This window comes from Castor canadensis, chromosome 4 (assembly GCF_047511655.1).
Source record: "Castor canadensis chromosome 4, mCasCan1.hap1v2, whole genome shotgun sequence".
Lineage (NCBI taxonomy): Eukaryota > Metazoa > Chordata > Mammalia > Rodentia > Castoridae > Castor > Castor canadensis.
Window position 1 is genome coordinate 52996282 of NC_133389.1, and position 18040 is coordinate 53014321.

The 18040-nt window shown below is 41.2% G+C and overlaps 1 protein-coding gene across 6 annotated transcripts in view; it reads left to right on the forward strand.

Moving 5' to 3' along the window:
- Positions 1 to 9702, forward strand: part of Lama3 (laminin subunit alpha 3) — a 293352-nt gene extending 283650 nt beyond the window's left edge. For all 6 annotated transcript variants that reach the window (XM_074070176.1, XM_074070177.1, XM_074070178.1 and 3 more), the window contains 5 exons: positions 3150 to 3309; positions 3408 to 3538; positions 5383 to 5476; positions 6609 to 6728; positions 7500 to 9702. In XM_074070176.1, coding sequence (XP_073926277.1) covers positions 3150 to 3309; positions 3408 to 3538; positions 5383 to 5476; positions 6609 to 6728; positions 7500 to 7645 — 651 coding nt within the window. In that variant the 3' untranslated portion in view covers positions 7646 to 9702. The remainder of the gene's footprint in view (positions 1 to 3149; positions 3310 to 3407; positions 3539 to 5382; positions 5477 to 6608; positions 6729 to 7499) is intronic.
- Positions 9703 to 18040: the final 8338 nt, after the last annotated feature.

An 18040-nucleotide genomic window follows, 5' to 3' on the forward strand; every position in this document is an offset into this window, starting at 1 on the left:
GATAGAGTTTTGTAAACAATTGCCCCAACTGGCTTTGATCCGAGATCCATCCCAATCTTAGCCTCCAAAGTAGCTAGAATCACAGGTGCGAGCCACCAGTACCCAGTGAGATGCTTTAAATGTTTTTTTTTAATCTCTGATGTTCATAAATTCACAGAGGGTCCCAAGCCTTCCTTTGTAAGGTGCCAGTGAAAGTGGAGATGGCGATGCAGACCTGAAGAAGTGCCTATTGCTATGTAGCAATGAGTTTCTCAGCTTCTCTTCCAGGGAATGCAAACACAGTTTTAAGATCGTAGGCCTAAGGAGATTTCAGATTCAGATAATGCATTTCAAAGTTTAGTAGTTCTGTCACCTTCATCGTTTGCTATTAAGTCACTGTGGGATTAAATGTTTTCAAGGGTTTTTTTCCTCTTTCTCCTAGATGGAAACCCAGTATCCTTTGCCATAAATAGTAGGTAACCATAAAAATAAATACATGAAAATTAAATAGTGCCATAAAGTCTAGCTAGATCATGAGACCTCTACCCAATCATGTGTATAAAAAGGAGCTTGCCATTTAATATGTTTAAAACCTGTTAGCATAGAGCTGAAATTTGTTCCTTTTTCTAATCAGAGGGCTAGAGAGAGAATTGAAAAAGCAGAGAACAGCACTGGGTGTTCTCAGTGTTCAAAGCTCTGGTTTGGATCTCCAGAATGAAAGGAAAAGGAAAAACTTATTAACTGAATGTTGGTGTCTGAGGTCACCAAGTTATCTCAAGAACCATAATTATGAATGCTGGGCTGAAGGAAAGTCAGGATTCCTCTGTCCCCAAGGAGTAGGGACACTTCCCTGGGCTTGTGAAGTTCTACGGTTCTGCTGAAGCCACAGCCCCAGGACTAGTTCTGTGCATGCCCTCTCTCCCATCTCTCCTCCCACAGTGTCTAAGTTACTGGCAGAGTTATCCACTGCCTGGGTTACTTGGGGTGGCCTTGTATTCCTGTTTCTCTTCTCCCAGATTTACCCTTTCTCCCACAGAGAGAAGGTAAATCTGGTCCTATCAATATCTCAGGCCTAGGAACTGTCCTCCACCTAAATGTGATTTTTGTTCCTTTCTTAAGAGCAGGTGGCACATTCTGGTAAGATGCTTACTTGCAGTTAGTCAGGGAAGGGCCCAGACTAGAAATGGAGGTAATTAAAGCAGGTCTTCTCTATCAGCTTGAATTGTAGGGCCTGACCTTGTTGAAGCTGGTGTATCCACTGGGCAAAGCCTGGCCCACTTGAATTTTGCCCTGGGGTTCGCACCAAAGCCCTAGCAAGCAATAAAGTATTTTTTTTATTCTTTATAGTGTATATAATATTATATATAGTATGTATAGTATTACTACATAGTAACTTTTATGTATATAATAACTTTTATGTGTATATCATAAATAATATATAGCATTTATATGCAATATAATTTATAATATTAAGTGCTAAGGAGGACCCTCAGTGCTAATGTTTACTTTTCCTCAACCTCTGTATCTAGTACCCTCTTACAGAACTCACAGGATGGGTTGATTATTGAAGGGCACAGTTTGGGTATTCTTTTGACCTGGATAGATTCCCTTAAGAACCACCTTAATTATACCCAGTCTCCTAACATCTGTGGGAAATAATAGCACCCATTTACAATAATCTTTACAACCAAACTTCTTTTCACAGCCTTTCTGCAACCTGGGGATTTATATCCAGGTATCCAATGTATTAGCTGTCTTCCATATCCTTTCCAAGGGCAGATTGTGACAAAGTACCTGAAAAAATAAACTCAATAGGAGGAAAGATTTATTTTGGCTTGTGGACTTCAAAGGTTTGAGTCCATGTTTGCTTTGGGGCTGTGTTGATACAAAACATCATGGAGGGAAGTACCAAGTAAAGCAGAGCTGCTCCTTGTGGCCACCATGAAGTAAAAACAGAAAGGGAAGGGGCAGCGGTTCCAATATCACGTTCAAGGACACACCCCCAGTGACCACACTTTCTCCTGCTAGGCCCTGCCTCCTAAAGGTTGCATCAGCTCCCAATAGCACCACAGGCTGGTGATTGCCTTCATTCAGCATATGGCATTTGGGTGACATTGAAGATCCACACCATAACACTATGCAATCCAAGAGTGCTACTGAACACCAGAACTCCAGTCAGCCCTTAGATATTCAGTGTCAGGTTGCAGACTGTCCTGGGGAGTCTGTGCTCTATTTCACATACAGGTTTTTCATCATATAGCATAACAAACCTTAAACTAAGAATTTCAGCAGTTTATTGTTGACACTGGGACCACATGCACCTCTAACATCACTATTTTCTCTTAACATTACCGCATCTTGCATCTGTTGTATAGGATTCCAGGGTCCTCAGCATTTTTTCTAGAAGATGGTTTAGGAATTTTATTTAATGAGTCTAAAACTTTTTTTTGAGAATATTAGGGCCATTTTGAGAATTTTCTAAATGTACATGTCTGAAATGTACATTCAGAGATCATCTAGTATATAATAAGGAATTACAAATGCTCAGAAGCCCAGGTGGGGAACCCCTGTTCCAGGCTAGTTTCAGTCTTACTGATGATGCACATGCGTCTTATTTTAACTCCAGGCATTCGTGATTTGTTGGTAGCACATGAGCCTAACAATGTAAGGAGCTGTTTTGCACTTTATTATTTTTGGAACATTTTGGCCTCATTTTTCAATCAGCTGCCTTGCATTCAGCTATTACACTGTCTCATGAAGCCCTAGAAGGATGTTTGTACCTGCAAAGAGACAATGAGTTCTGTAAACTGTGGGGTGAAAATTTTTCCCCTGTTGCAGCTCAATCTGTGTAGACCAGGGTCAGGTTGACCCTCCTTGTTCTTATTCCAGCACAGGCTAACAGCCTCCACCACCCTGTCCTCCTATACACATACCACTTGTTTTGGTGACATCTTCAAACTTCAACCACCCACCAAACCACTAGTATATGGAGGATTTTTTCCTTGCCACTGTGAGCAGGGAGCCAAATGAAACAGTCAGGCCCACCTGACTCTTCACAGCAGGAAGAATGAATCCTCTTTTGCAGACAATCTGCAATGCCCTTAACCTTGGCCACTCTTACATTTCTGGGAGCTGCAGGTAATGATTCTTTCTCTTCTTTTTCATTACAGAGCCTTCCCCAAAACAGCTTTGTGGGATGCCTGAAGAACTTCAAGCTGGATCTAAAACCCTTGGATTCCCCTTCTGAAAGCTTTGGGGTATCTCCCTGCTTGGGTGGCTCTTTGGAAAAAGGCATTTACTTCTCCCAAGGAGGAGGTCATGTCATTCTGGGTAAGGAGCAGTTTGGTAGAATTCATGTCTTGAAGTCTGAAGAACTCTATTGTCTTTAATTCTGATTCTTTAACTGTTTTTTTTCTTTCTTTTGAAAGCTAATTCTGTATTGTTGAGTCCAGAATTTAAGCTTGTTTTTAGCATTCGCCCAAGAAGTCTTACTGGGATCCTAATACACATCGGAAGTCAATCTGGACAGCACTTAAATGTTTATATGGAAGCAGGAAAGGTAGGTAGCAGTCTGATGACACAAGACAGGGGAGGGAAACAAAATTCTGCCTCTGTATGTGAAGCTATGGTAGAAGATGGAATCTAATCTTACAGTTAAGAAACCTGACTTTGGAACTAACATTTTACTTTAGCAAGTAATATTATCATGTTTTCTGTTCCTCATCTATAAGTTGGGAAATCTCAAACAAATCAGGCTGAATTCCAGCTGTACTGGTCAGTTATAGGACCAGAGGGGATACTTAAACTCTTTCTGACTCAGTTTCAATATCTATAAAATGTAGATAATTCTCACATGCTAGAACTTTTATCAAGACAAGAAAAACTGCCTCATACCCATAAATGTTTATTTTCCCTCTTTTCCCTCACTCTTATTACATCTCCTCAGAAGGATAGAACTAAATTTAATGAGATATGCTTTCACACCAGCTGTCTATACCAGGTTATCCTGTGCTCATGGCCCTGCACCCTTGGAAACAATGCTGATCCCCATATTCTTTCTACAGAATTCAACCTCTGGTCCCTGCAGCCAAGCTGGTGACTGGATCCCATGCCAACTTTCCTTTGGCTTTTCATGGATTCCTTCTTCGATTTATGCTTTTGCTGGCTCATCTTCCCATCACTCACAGGCCTGAGTCAATATCCTATTTTCCACCACTAAGTTTTTGTTCTTTCCTTCTCAAAGCATCTCTTCAAAACCAGATTCTTCCAGGATGCCTCTCAGAGTTAAGGCCTCAAGTCCAAGATCAATCCACTTTCTTTGATCTCCATCCTTCCACAGTTTATTAAATATGAGAAAAAACAAGTCCTAGAAGAAAATGAAATAGCTCAAACTCATGGAATACTTTCTCTTTTTTTTTTGGCAGTGCTACGGATTGAACCCAGGGCCTCTCTCATGCTACCTAAGTGCTCTATCACTGAGCTATACCCCCAGCCCCTAGAACACTTTTTACTGAAGTTGTAGCCATTAAGTGTGCAGGTGTCCTCTCCCAGAGGAGCAAGCTACTGCCCACCTGTTCGCTGGTGGAGACAAGGCCGGATTTTCAGGAGGGGTTGGAAAGTTCTGCGCTGCCGGTCTCTGAATAGTAAATGATGTCAAGGAAACAAAATCAAGACCTGACAACCTTTATAACGGCAGTGACATGTTTCAATTCAAAATTGCCTATGACAAGCCTATTACATCTAGCTACGGGCAAATCAAGTGTAAATTATTTATAAATGTACTTATTTTAGTCTTGTCACTTCATTCACCTGGATTCAACCCTTGAAAGATCCTAGAGGAGCCCCTGACATAAACAGTGGGAAGGCAGGATTCTTCCCCAAACCAGACGAGTACCTGACACCTGATGCATGCCCAGTAGAAACACAATCTGTAACTAGTTTTAACATCTTAGATGAGAACCTTCTAATATGTAATGCACTCATGGGATTTTAATAATTGGCTGGCCCATGCAGCAGAGTGTAGGGCCTCTGCCAGCATTTTTGACTTCTAAATTTCACATGTCCTTCTAAATAGAGCCTCTGTTGCATATTAATTGCTGTGGAGCATGGTTGGTGTTCATCAGTAACCTCTGAGGGCTGTAGGAGCAGGGATTAGATTAAGAGAGAATGGCCCATTGCCATGGCCAGAAACTTCAGGCAGTGTCTTTATTTGTAACTTGCTTGCCTAGAAGGGATATAGCAAAAGGAGTCTTCGAAAGCCTTGGACCCCAAATAATTACCTGGTGCAAGAGTCAGGGGACCAATATTTAAAGTGCTGTATGTGTGGCCAGGTGTGAGAAGGGAAGAGGGCAGGGGAAAGTTGGCTCCTTTCAGCAGGGAATAACAAAATGCATTGTGTTCCAGGTCACAGTGTCTGTGGACAGTGGGACAGGTGGAACCTTGACATCAGTCACACCAAAGCAGTCTCTTTGTGATGGACAGTGGCACTCAGTGGCAGGTATGTCATCCATTATTAGCCTTATTAGTCAGACACTGAAACAGTCTCCTTTCATCTGGAGACTGTTAGGATCCAAGGCAGCCTCAGTCCAGTGCTGGAGCTGACCCGGGTCAACCCACCAGTTTACTTGTCCATCGTCAGTCCCCAGGAGTTACCTCCAGTTCTCCATAGCAGGCTGAGTTTTTGTTTTTTTGGCTTTTTGGGGGGTTTTGTTGAGCCCAGCAAACTTATAGGCTGTACTATAACATAGTGATTTAGATTTTGGCTCTAAAGTCAGAAAGAAGAGAGGCCAAATCTCCTATGTGACCTTGGATAAGTTACTTAAAAGCTTGTTACCTTCAATTTCTGCATACATAAAATAGAGAACAAAAATAATGTTTAGCTGGTAGGGCTGAGAAAATTTAATAGGATAAGTGTGTGTAAAATGCTTAGCCCCTATGTGATATGTCGTGAGACTCTCCTGTTACTAGTATATTGTTAAGGTTCACTACTGGGTTATTTTTTTTTCAACAATCACTTAATGTTAATGCAGGCTACTTAAACAAACCAACAGTGGAGCAAGCATATCCTCTCAGATAGAATCTGTTACGTTATAACTTGTGGATATTACTTTAGAAAAAGCTGAACATGTATTGGCTAAAATACTTTTAGTAAAAGTGGTCTTTTCTCTGCTGATTTGACAGTAACTCCCTTGCAAATAGCTCTGGTTGTTAACATAAGAGAAATTTTGAGTCAAAATTTGTGTTCACTGTGGTGTCAGTTTTCAGAAGTCAGTGCCTCTGAAACAGTAGCTGAGCTCATGGGAAGTAAGCTTGGCTTCTGGAAACAGGAGATCAGCTGTTAAAAATATGCCAATTGGTCAGGTACTCGTACCTGAGAAATGCAAATGATGATGTCTTCCGCACAGATTCATTTTAAGGATTTGGCAATGTGTGTAGTGGCACCTAACACTGCCTGGTGTTAAGAAGTATATTGAATTTATACCAAGGCTGGCCAAGTGCCTGCAAATAGAGCTTCCATGGGTTCGAGGGGAATGAGTTCAAAGGAGGCCAATGTACTCAAGAGTGCCAACATTAAACAGTGGGAAGAGCTCACCTTAGGTGACAGACCTAACCAGCTTCCTTTCTTCCAGTCACCATCAAACAACACATCCTGCACTTGCAACTGGACACAGACAACAGTTACACAGCTGGCCAGCTTACCTTTCTACCTAACAGCACCCAGGGGTTGCTACACATTGGAGGTGTCCCAGGTAACTCTGGTCCTGACCTCTATACCCATTTTGCCTGATGTCCACTTCTTTTAACATGTTCTTCTTAATCCAATACTATGATACACAGCACATGGGGAATAGCAGTGCAGCCGCTGGCTGGGCAGTGGAGATGGTGAGGTCTTTGCTCCAGCATGTGGGGAAACCCAACTGCTAGTGGTGGGCACATGTCAGGGCAGTCCAGGCCACTCCAGTGCTGCTCCCCCTTGTCCTAAGCCTGTAATTTGTGAGCCTCTCTGAAGAGTTGCATAAACCCAGAAACCCATATCAACAAAGAATTGGGGAAAAGGGTTGAAAGTCAGGTCTCTCCTCCTAGGCATTTAGTCTGACTTCTGAGTTATGAGGCTTTGTGGAGCCAAGTGGGAGAATTAGGTGGGTTGAGATGAGGTCAAGTTCAAGACTGGAATTTTGCCTAGAAAGAGCCTTTTCATTCTTCCTTGTTTTATGCCCCTCCAAATAGTCTGGTTGACAATTTTATAGGCTTTTCATGACCCATAGGAAGCAGCAGAGTTCAGAGTTATTATCTATTGATTTGGGCTGCAGAATCTCCTCTGCAGACTTAAGTGCAGCTTTTATTGCTGATTTATTACAGCTGGCGAGTGTCAGACGCCTGCTCAAAGGGGAAGAAATGACCAGGGGCTCAGAGGAGGGGTACATTTGGTTCTTTCTTATAAGACTCTCTCTTAAAACTCAGAGTGCATTTATTTGACAATGTGAACTACCCACTGAGTGCCTCTTCCTTTTCTTTTTCAGCCAACTTAAAGACACTGGCAGTCCCTGTGTGGAGATCATTTTTTGGCTGTTTGAAGAATATTCAAGTCAATCACATCCCTGTCCCTGTCACTGAAGCCATGGAAGTCCAGGGATCTGTCAGTCTAAATGGGTGTCCTGACCACTAACCTCAAGCTGTTGCACAGCAAGGAAATTCACCTTCAGAGGCACTGCCAACCCAGCGTGCTTCCCTCCCCACTCGTGGTCATTCTTGACTCTAAACACCATCAGCACAAATCTCATTTTGAATTCTAACCACATGCAATCATCATTTTGGCCTTCAATAGTTTATGTCAAAACCCCGTTCCTCAAAGAAGATGAACAAATTATTATTCAAACATGCGCACAATGCCTTTGGTAAAATTATTTTTCACTAAAAATTAAATGTCTTTAAAGAACATTTTTTCCACTTGTTAAAAGAAATAAATTCTTTTAACATACCTTAAAAATATGAAACTTTTAAATATGGTAAACAGCTGTAATTTATGGGCTAGGTAAATGCAGACTTCCTTCAAGTTATGATGTTCCATGAACATAAACCAGAGTTTGAAGCTCATCGCTAAATATATTAATGCCTTAATGTGTTATCTGTAACACAGCTTTCTACAAATAACTATTGAGTGCTTTCTGAAAAGCTCTGTGTGTGCTTAGTGTATGAACTAATTGAAGTCTAAGAAATAATTCCTGCTCTTAAGGAATATCCAATTCAATTGGGGAGACATAATTTTTATAAACTACTGAACTCATCAATTAATGAACCCCATTGACTTCCCAATCCTTGCCTTCCCAAACCTGCTACCAACCATGTTTACATTATGATTGTCAATTCTTGAGAGCACAGACTATCTATAAAGGGAACCAAGGTGGATATATGTACCATAGGTAAAGCTTTGTATGGCAAGCTAACAGGAGGCAAGGAAAAGAAGTAATCACTTCTAGTTTTATTTATGAAATAATGAATGATGGACTCAGTCAATATTATTACCTACTACCACTTACCCTAACAAAGAATACTATGAAAACATTTCCATACTTTCTATATGGTTATCTGTTCATGGTATCTGTTCAAAATAACAATTCTAAAAATTTGGTATAGTAATTCTATATGCTATCCATCTCTGAAACTAAGTCACATTCTTTTGTTCTTTTATGACCTTCACCCTGCAGTCTAAGGGTATGTTTTCTAATTATCTCTACAAAACAAGAATGTTCTCCTGAATGGGCAGCCAAATCCCCATCATAGGAGGTACTTAACAGAGCCTGAGTGTGGTCCTTAGTGATGCTATGTTAGTTCTTTATCACTGTGACAAAGTACCTGAGAAAAATGACTTAAGGAGGAAAGATTTATTTTGGCTCATGGTTTCAGAGGTTTGAGACCATGGTCACTTGGCCCCCTCACAATGGGCCTGAGGCAAGGCAGAAAATCATGGAAAAGAGAGGTGGCACAACACTCTGGAAAAAATTTGTAGGCTTCTTAAAAATCTAAACATAGATCTGTCATATGATCCAGCAATCCCACTCCTGGGGATATACCCAAAGGAATGCGACACAGGTTACTCCAGAGGCACCTGCACACCCATGGTTATTGCAGCACTATTCACAATAGCCAAGTTATGGAAACAGCCAAGAAGCCCCACTACTGATGAATGGATTAAGAAAATGTGGTATTTATACACAATGTGGAATTCTTCTCAGCCATGAAGGAGAATGAAATCTTATTATTTGCAAGTAAATGGATGGAACTGAAGAACATCATTTTGAGTGAGGTTAGCCAGACTCAGAAGACCAAAAATCGTATGTTCTCCCTCATATGTGGTCTTTAGATCAAGGGCAAATACAGCAATGTTGTAGGACTTGGGTTACATGACAAGGGGAGAACGTATACGGGAGGTACAGGGTTAGATAGAAAACCCAAAACATGAAAGCATTTGATGTCCCCACTCCAGAGGAATTAATATAGAAACTTAAAGCAACAGAGGTCAACACGGGAAGGGGATCAGGAACCAGTGTAAAGATCAGTTAGAGATGAATCAACCTGGGTTGTAACACATTTGTACATGAAAGCAATGCTAGGAATCTCTCTGTATAGCTGTCCTTATCTCAGCTAGCAAAAATGCTATGTCTTTCTTATTATTGTTTATTTCTACTCTTCAATGGAACTGGAGAAAAGCGCAGAACAGGTTCTGCCTGAAAGGGAGGGGGTGGGGGGGAGAGGGTGGGGGCAGGGGCAGGAGGGAGAAATGACCCAAACAATGCATGCACATGTGAATAAATGAATAAAAAAAAAAAAAGAGGTGGCAGAGCAAAGCTGCTCACCTCTTAGTGGCTGGGAAGGAGAACGACAGAGTAGAGGGTGCAGTGACAAAGGTATACCCTTCAAAGGCATACCCCCAATGACCTACTTCCTTCCTTCCTACAACTAGGCCCCACCTCCTAATAGTCCATTTGGCTATAAACTCATCAATGGGCAAATCCATTGGTGAAGTTAGTGCCCTTATGATTTCAGTCACCTCTCAAGAGCACCACCAGCTGGAGACCAAGCCTTCAATGCATGAGCCATGTGGGGGTATGCGTCATACCTAAACCTAACAGACGCTATGTTGGGTCAGAGATTGAATTATATGACTAAGTCACATATTTCAGAAAACACTGATTTTTCAGATGAAAAAAAAAAACTCTAGGTGATTACTCCCTAGGAACTGAGTATAGGAGGATCATCCATTTTACTTGTTTTGAGCAGGTCTTCACCAATCCAATGATTTTTCTCTTTTGGGTTCCTGGTATTAACCTAACTGGATCTACAGGGTTATTCATTAGTGATAATCACTTATTAGCACTTTCTAGCCTCATCATAAAGGAAAAGCTAATTCTTCACTGACTAATACCAGTGAATTTCCCTCCATTCTGTAACAATGTGAAGAACAGCCACTGATGCGTAATCCTAGCCACCAGAAGGCAGTGGAGAGTCCCACATGAGTTACAGTGAAGGAAACAGAAAGCCCTCAGTGTAGCTATTCTCTGATTGTCAATGTGAGTTCTCTAAAAAAATGCTTATAGCTCTTCAACTGAACCAAATTATTTGTAAACTATAAAGTGCCCTGTAAGCATTATTGCTGTTACCTCCTTTTTTGGCTCATAGGCTTTCATGGATTGGGCTGACCTGGGGGTGAGAGGCTAGGTAGGTAGGGACAGGAGGATCACTGGTCAACAACTCTGACCTTGTCCCCACAGAGTTCCCATTAGTTCCTGGTATTGTGTGAATATCATCTAATTGTTTGAATGTGCCCCAGGGGTCTATTATTATAATGCTTCGTCCCCTAATAGGGATATTGAAAGGTGCTATAAAACTTTATGAGGTAGGGCTGAGTGGGAAGTCCTCAGGTCATTGGGAATGTGCCTTTGAAAGGGATTGTAGGATCCCACCCATCATATCCCTCTCTGCTTCTTGGCTCAAGATACAACTGCCTGCTCTCACATACTGTCCCACCATGATGGTCATCATCCACTGACCTCACCAGAACCAAGCTGATGCAGGTGCCTTGCCTTTGAACTTCCAAAAGTATGAACTTTTTATAAAGTTAATTGCCTCAGATACTTTGTGGTAACTTGAAGCTGACTAATGTGGTTCCACAGTGGTCCAGTACAGTGGGGCCTGGAAACAGCACATCTCCCTGGACAACAGCCATTCAGGGGCACTGAGTATCTATAAAGCAATTGTGTGCCTTTATGGACCTGCTTCTTTCAGCATCTCTGAGGGCATTTGTTGACTTCATTCCTCAATACACAAAGCTGTTAAGTTTTTGCCACACTTGCTCCATGAAAGAGGACAGCAGCATGGAACATAACACGCTGACTTGTCCTTTTTCCAGATAGAAAGTGGTCTCAGCCACAGAGAATTTTAACTCGGTTCCTTTCTCCATTGCTCCCAAACCCCACAGTGCTGTGCTGTAAATATTCTGCCCTTCCCTCTTTTATTTCTCAAGTTCTCTGTAATATATCAGTTCCAACTTTGGTAGGTCAGTAGTAGCCCTGAAAAGGCTTAATTTTTTCTTAGGAATGCTGGCTTCAAGGCAGACTATGAGTGGAACAATTTTTAAAATACCATTTTAATGAATACAAGTGACCTGTATTCTTTATGGAAAAATTGGAAATACACAGAAAAGCATAAATATCACCCATACTCCCACCACTCAGAAATGTTTATATGTCCATTTGTCTTTTTAAAATTCACATTTCTTTACAAAATTGTGATTATACTATATGTTATTTTTATATGGTTTTAAAAACTATATTGTTTTCCACATCTTTGCAGAGCATTTCATTCTATCAGATGAATTTACTGTAGTGTATTTAACCACCCTCTAATCATTAGTTAATTGGGATGGTTTTGCAATTTTTTATAATTACAAGAACACTAAGGTCCTGGGATGTAAATTAATTTATTTTCTTAAGATAAACTCTTAGAAGTAAAACTACTAGGTCAAAGGATATGAACAGTTTAATGGGTATGGTTAGGTATTGCCAAATTGCCCCCGAAGAGTATCTCCATTTACACTCAGAATCACTTTGAACTTGCCTCAGTCCCTGAATATAACTTCCCAAGGCATACCCATAGTCTTCCAGACCCAAAGCATCTATAAGCAAGCTAGCTGTTGGTGTTCCACCATGACCCAGACTGTTCTGGGCTCAGGTCACTGGCAAACGTGGTCAGCTGGTGGGGTTTTGGCTCTGAAGGTCAATTCTACAAGATGCCTTAGGAAGGTGAGCAGTTTCATTAGGAGTCCCTCAGAACTGCTGCTGAAGCCACAGACTCTGCCAGGATTGCAGAAAATGTTGTACTCAGAGAGCTTGAAGCCAGTGCCAAGGCCGGGCAGTGTTTCCAGCTGGAGCAAGGCACTCTCCCAAAGGTTTGAATTCTGTATTGTGCTGTCTTAGCTGTGGGACTTCGGCAACCAGCCACCTTCTCCTTCTCCACCTCAGAAGTTTTCTTTTACTGTGCTAAAACCTTCACAGGGACACTCTCAGGTTAAAAAAAAAAAAAAACATTTAAATTGGTAAAAACCCAAGGCCCCATTTCTTCTACCACCTTGACCCCTGACAGAGAAATCCAAAGTAGAAACTCCTTTCAAATTTTTAATTGATACATAATAATGTCACCTATTGGTGGGGTTCAGTATGACAATACATGTATGCAATGTGCAATGATCAGATCTAGGCAATTAGCATTTCCGTCTCCTTAAACACTGTGTTGGGACTTTAAACTCCTCTCTTCAGGTTCTTTATAATGTATGTAACAAATCACTAAACTATAGTTACCCTACTGTGCTGTAGAGCACAAGAACTTATTTCTCTTATTTTGGGATCATTATCTGACTTCCCACTAACTCACTGACCCCTTCCTGTCCTCTGTGACCACTACTCTATGAAGTCAACCTTTTGTAGTTTCCACATAGAGAAGATCATGGGGTAGTTGTCTTTCTGTGTCTAGTTTATTTCTATGAACTTAATATGCTCTAGTTCTATCCACGTTGCTACAAATGACAATTTTATCAATAAATTTGATACACACACATTTTCTTCAGCTGTTCTTCTGCTGGTAGGCATCACAGTTGAGCCCATATCTTAGCTACTGTGAGTAGTGCACCAATGAACATGGGAGTATGGATGTCTCTTTGACATGCTGATTTTATTTCCTTTGGATATGTACCCAGTAGTGGGGTTGCTGGATCATATTGTAGTTCTGTTTTTGAGGGGTTTGTGTGTGTGTGTGTGGGCGTGGGTGTGGGTGTGGGTGGGTGGTGGTAGTAGTGGTGGTGGTGGTTGTGGGTGGTTTTGTTTTGTTTTGTTTTTAAGTACTCAGGTTTGAACTCAGGGCTTTTAACTTGCAAAGCAGGTTCTCTACTGCTTGAGCCACACCGTCGGCCCTTTTTTGATCTGGATATTTTGGAGATAGGGTCTCACTTGTTTGCCCAAGTTGGCCTGCATCATGATCCTCTTATTTTATGCTTCCCAAAGTGACTGAGTTGACAGGCCTGAACTACCATGCCCAGCTTTTTTCCTTTGAGATGGGGTTTTGCAGACTTTTTTTGCCCAGGCTAACCTGGAACTGCGCCCTCCCTAATTCAGCCCCCTGTGTAATCTTGGGCTGACAGGAGTGTGCCACCACCCCCAGAAATTGCTTGAGGCAGGGGGTCTCACAAACTATTTGCCCATGTTGGCCTCAAACTGCAGCCCTCAGGATTTTAGCCTACTAAATAGCTAGGATTACAGGTGTGAGCCACTGATGATGCCCAGCCTATTTTTGAGTTTTAAGGAGCCTCTGTACTGTTTTCCATAATGGCTGTACTATTTTACATTCACCAATAGAATATCAGAGCTCCCTTTTATCTGCATCCTCCCCAGCAGTTGCCTTTTTGATTGTAGCCATTTAAACTGGGATGAGATGATGTCTTATTGCTGTTCTGATTTGCATTTACCTGATGATTAGTGGTATTGTGCATTTTTTCATGTGCTTGGCCATTTGTGTAACATCTTTTTAGAAATGTCTATGCAGATTACTTGCCCATTTTTTAAATAGGATTGTTTGGCTTTTTGGCTACTGAGTTCTTGATTTTCTTATACATTCTGGATACAAAACCCTTGTTATCCAAGCTTGCAAGTATTCCCTCCTCTTCTGCAGGCTGTCCCTGTGCTCTGCCCAGGGCTTCCTTTGCTCTGCAGAAGCTGCTGAGTTCATTACAATCCCATTTGTCTATCATTGCTTTTGTTGCCTGTGCTTTGGGGTCTTACCCAAAAACTCAGTGCTTATATTGATGTATTGAAGTGCTTTCCCAATATTTTATTCTAGTAGTTTCATAGTTTTAGATCTTTTGTGCTTAAGTCTTTGATCCATTTTGAGTTGATTTTTATATGTGGTGGGGGGAGGGGTCTAGTTTCATTTTTCTGTACATGGATTTTCAGTTTTCCCAGCACACTATTGAAAAGACTGTCCTTTCTCTAATTCTTTTTGGCACTTTGGTCAAAGATAGTTGGCTGTAGATGAGTGAATTTATTTTTGGATTCTCCATTCTGTTTCAGTGATGTATGGGTCAGATTTTGTGCCAATACCATGCTGTTTTGGTTACTACAGCTTTGAAGTATGTTTTGAGGTCAAGTGCTGTGTTCTTCTTACCCATGACTGCTTTGGCTCTTTGGGGCCTCTCGTTCTCTCTCTCTCTCTCTCTCTCTCTCTCTCTCATACTGGTGCAAAGTGACTGATGTGTTTCAGGTTTCTTCATTTACCTCAGCAATATAATTTATCCTCCCAACATAGAAACTTCGGTGCCATGTCTATGTGCTTGATTATGGAATACAAAGAACCGGAATATCCTTTCTAATCATCCGTAGGCTGAGGAACAATTATTCGTCCAAAGCAGAGGGCAGAACCCTGAGAAGATGAGTTTTGGTTAGTGGGAATGGTTTTTCTTCCCTTTCTCATAAAGCCTTCCATACCCCAGAAATGTAAAGAGTAACTTTCCATTGCCAGAAGGTTTGGTTCCCCATCAATTTTGAATATGTGGTTTATTTTATTCTACACTGAGTCCTTGATGAAATGAGACTTGGGAGTTTCGGAGGGTAAAGGAGCAGAACTTTCTGCAGCACTGAGTCTCTATGGATGCACGTGGTAGCACCACACTCACTCACTGATGAGCCCATCCCTCACTCAAAGGCTTCTGCAGTTACTCAGAACTTCACTTATTTCACACTCAGGGGACGTGCGTCCCTGGGCAGTTAGAGTGGAGCTGTGTATCCTGTGGTAGATCGCTGAATGGTGTCCATTCAAAAGGTAAATCTCAGATTATACTATTTCTAAGGAAATCTGCTTTCTCAAGTAATATCTGTACTCTAGAAAATAAGTGACTGAGCACCTAGCCTTCCCCTTCAGTGTTGTCAGCAGAGACGACATCCTTGACGCCCATGGCTTCCAAGAAGGGCAAGGTTCTGGGTAAGTGGGGAGGCCTCTGTCAGAAGCTGAGGTGCATCGTGGGCTCCTGGGTCACTTCCTGGGGGCAAAGACCACCTCTTCTGTGACAGTTCTGACAAGCCAGCTCCCCATGGGGTCTGTCTCCTGTTCCTTAGTTCCTTGTAATCCATCTCGTCTCCCTTTCCCACAATGAAGAAGACACGCGTGCACACACACACTTCAGGCAAGAGCTGTTTTTGCTCTTAGAAGTCACTTGAATCTGAGCTGTTCCTTGCTTCCTTGAGCCTATAATTTCAGCTGAGATTTAAACATGCAAGCTTTCTGCCATGTGCTTTAGAATATTCTAGAAGTTTGAGGGATAAGTATCTCCCTTCTTCACAAGGCATCTTTGAAAGTTAAATGAAACGACAGAAAAATGTGATGGAAAATATCATTATTAATATTACTACTATTAACAACTGCAAAATGTGGAATATCAGTATCAAAATTTAAGAAATGAACAGACCAAAGTAAAGCACACCCACAGTGGGCATACACTGAGACACCCGTTGAATAGCCGCTCAAATATTAATAATGAAAACCAGGACTGTAAAGTAGGCATGGTGTGTGTAGTGGGGGGAAAGAGGGGAGGGTGAATGAAGAAGATTAAGGTGATGGTATGTGGTTGATGGACTTCATATACCTATATGAAACAGAACTAAAAAACCTCTTGCAATTGCTTTAAGTGGTGTAGGGGTGCTGATGGAGATGATGGGGGCAATGTAAATAATGTACAATATTATAAGTCTAACCAGAATTGTTACTACAACCCTCCCCCCGTATAATGAATATATCCTAATAAAAATTTATTAAAAGTAAAAAGTAAGTTAAATTCTTCCTTATGGGTTTAGCTATCGCTAGGAAGTATTTATATATTCAAATATACAAAAACATGAACACCAAAGACCTAATAAAGTCGTTTCTCTTATACTTGTGACTGCTTTTTATCCCTTTTCCTGACTTGCCTTTCTAAGGAAACAAAGGAGGAAGTAAGTTTTCCTCCATGCCATGTAGCAGTTCTATGTACATAAGTAAGGTATGGTCACATGAAGAGGAAACCTCTGCTGTAGAAGCAGATCCTTGGGGCCTGTCTTTGGCTGTTGTAATAAGACAGCTTTGTCCACCTGTGCAGCAGGTCACCTGGGGGGATTAACACCCCAGGTGCATCCCTTCAGCAATGGCTCATGGGAATTGGTGTCTAGCTCCCACACACTTTGAAGCATAAATTCTACGCTGGTCCCCAGTTACCCCAACAAGGTAACACTCCAGTCACTCATATTGGGAGCTGGCTTGGGAGTGCTCCTCCAGGGGCTGCCTTCTCTCCTGAATCTCATCCCCTCACTCTACTCCTCCTAGGACTGGTGTTCCCCTCCCCCACAATAAACTACCTGCACCGAAATCCTTGCTCAGGGTCTGTTCCAGAAGAACCCAAACTTAGACACCTTCCAAAGAGTAACCAGAGATCTTGCCCTAGATTGTGACGATATTATACTGTGATATGACTTATTCCTGTTTTCACAGAAACAATGACACTTGTTTTATATGCTCATTGTGTAGACCAACATCAAGAAATTACCTGATCTATGAGGATGTCCTTTGACTCATTAGTAATCAGGCTGTGATGTAAATTTAAATTGCTTACCAATGGGGAATATCTTCTGGATAAAAATGTTCTTCATAAAGTATCATTATACCTAATATAATGAGTTATATTTGAACACTTTCCAGTTTAGATATAAATTTGCCATACATTCTCACAGAATCTCTGAGAGGCAAACAGAAGAGGAATGTTATCCAAATTCTACAGTAGCAACATATTACCTAAGTGTCAAAGTAAGTACTAGAATTACCTCTCCTAATTCCTATATATTCACTGCCTGCTGAGGCTTCCAGACCAAGCAAAGGCAGCCATGTCTCTCTCAAAGCACAGGGGAGAAAAAAAGGAGTCCAAAGGCCTCTGGGAATGACTCCCTTTTAGCATCTTCAGTTTCATATTTTGAAGCAAGCTGATTCCTTGCTTTTCCATCCCTTATTTTGCTTTTTTTTTTTTTAATCTGGGACGAGGCAGGATGAAATTATCACATTTAATCATTTTTATCTCATTTAACATATCCCCTTGAAGTTGGGTAACTGGCTAACCACTTGAAAACTTATATTAAGATACATCATTATCTTACATATTGTACCAAATTAATTTCAGATGAATTAAAAATTCAAGTGAGATAAATTTGAAACCATGGAAGTGCTAGAAGAAAATGTTAGGAGATCATAACCTTAGTTTAAGGAGTAGTTTTCTAAATATGATACCAAATAAGGACATTATAAGGAAAATATTGGTAGATGTGATCACGTGGCACTTGGTAGCCAAGGTGGCATGGCCTGAAAGGGACAGAGTGAAAGGTTACAAGCTGGGCACTGGCAGCTTCTACTACAAAGGCTTCTTCTTAATTCAAAATATACCTTACGTCCATACAAAGCAGTGCTACACAACACAGAGGAAAGTTTACTTCCTCCTTTGTTT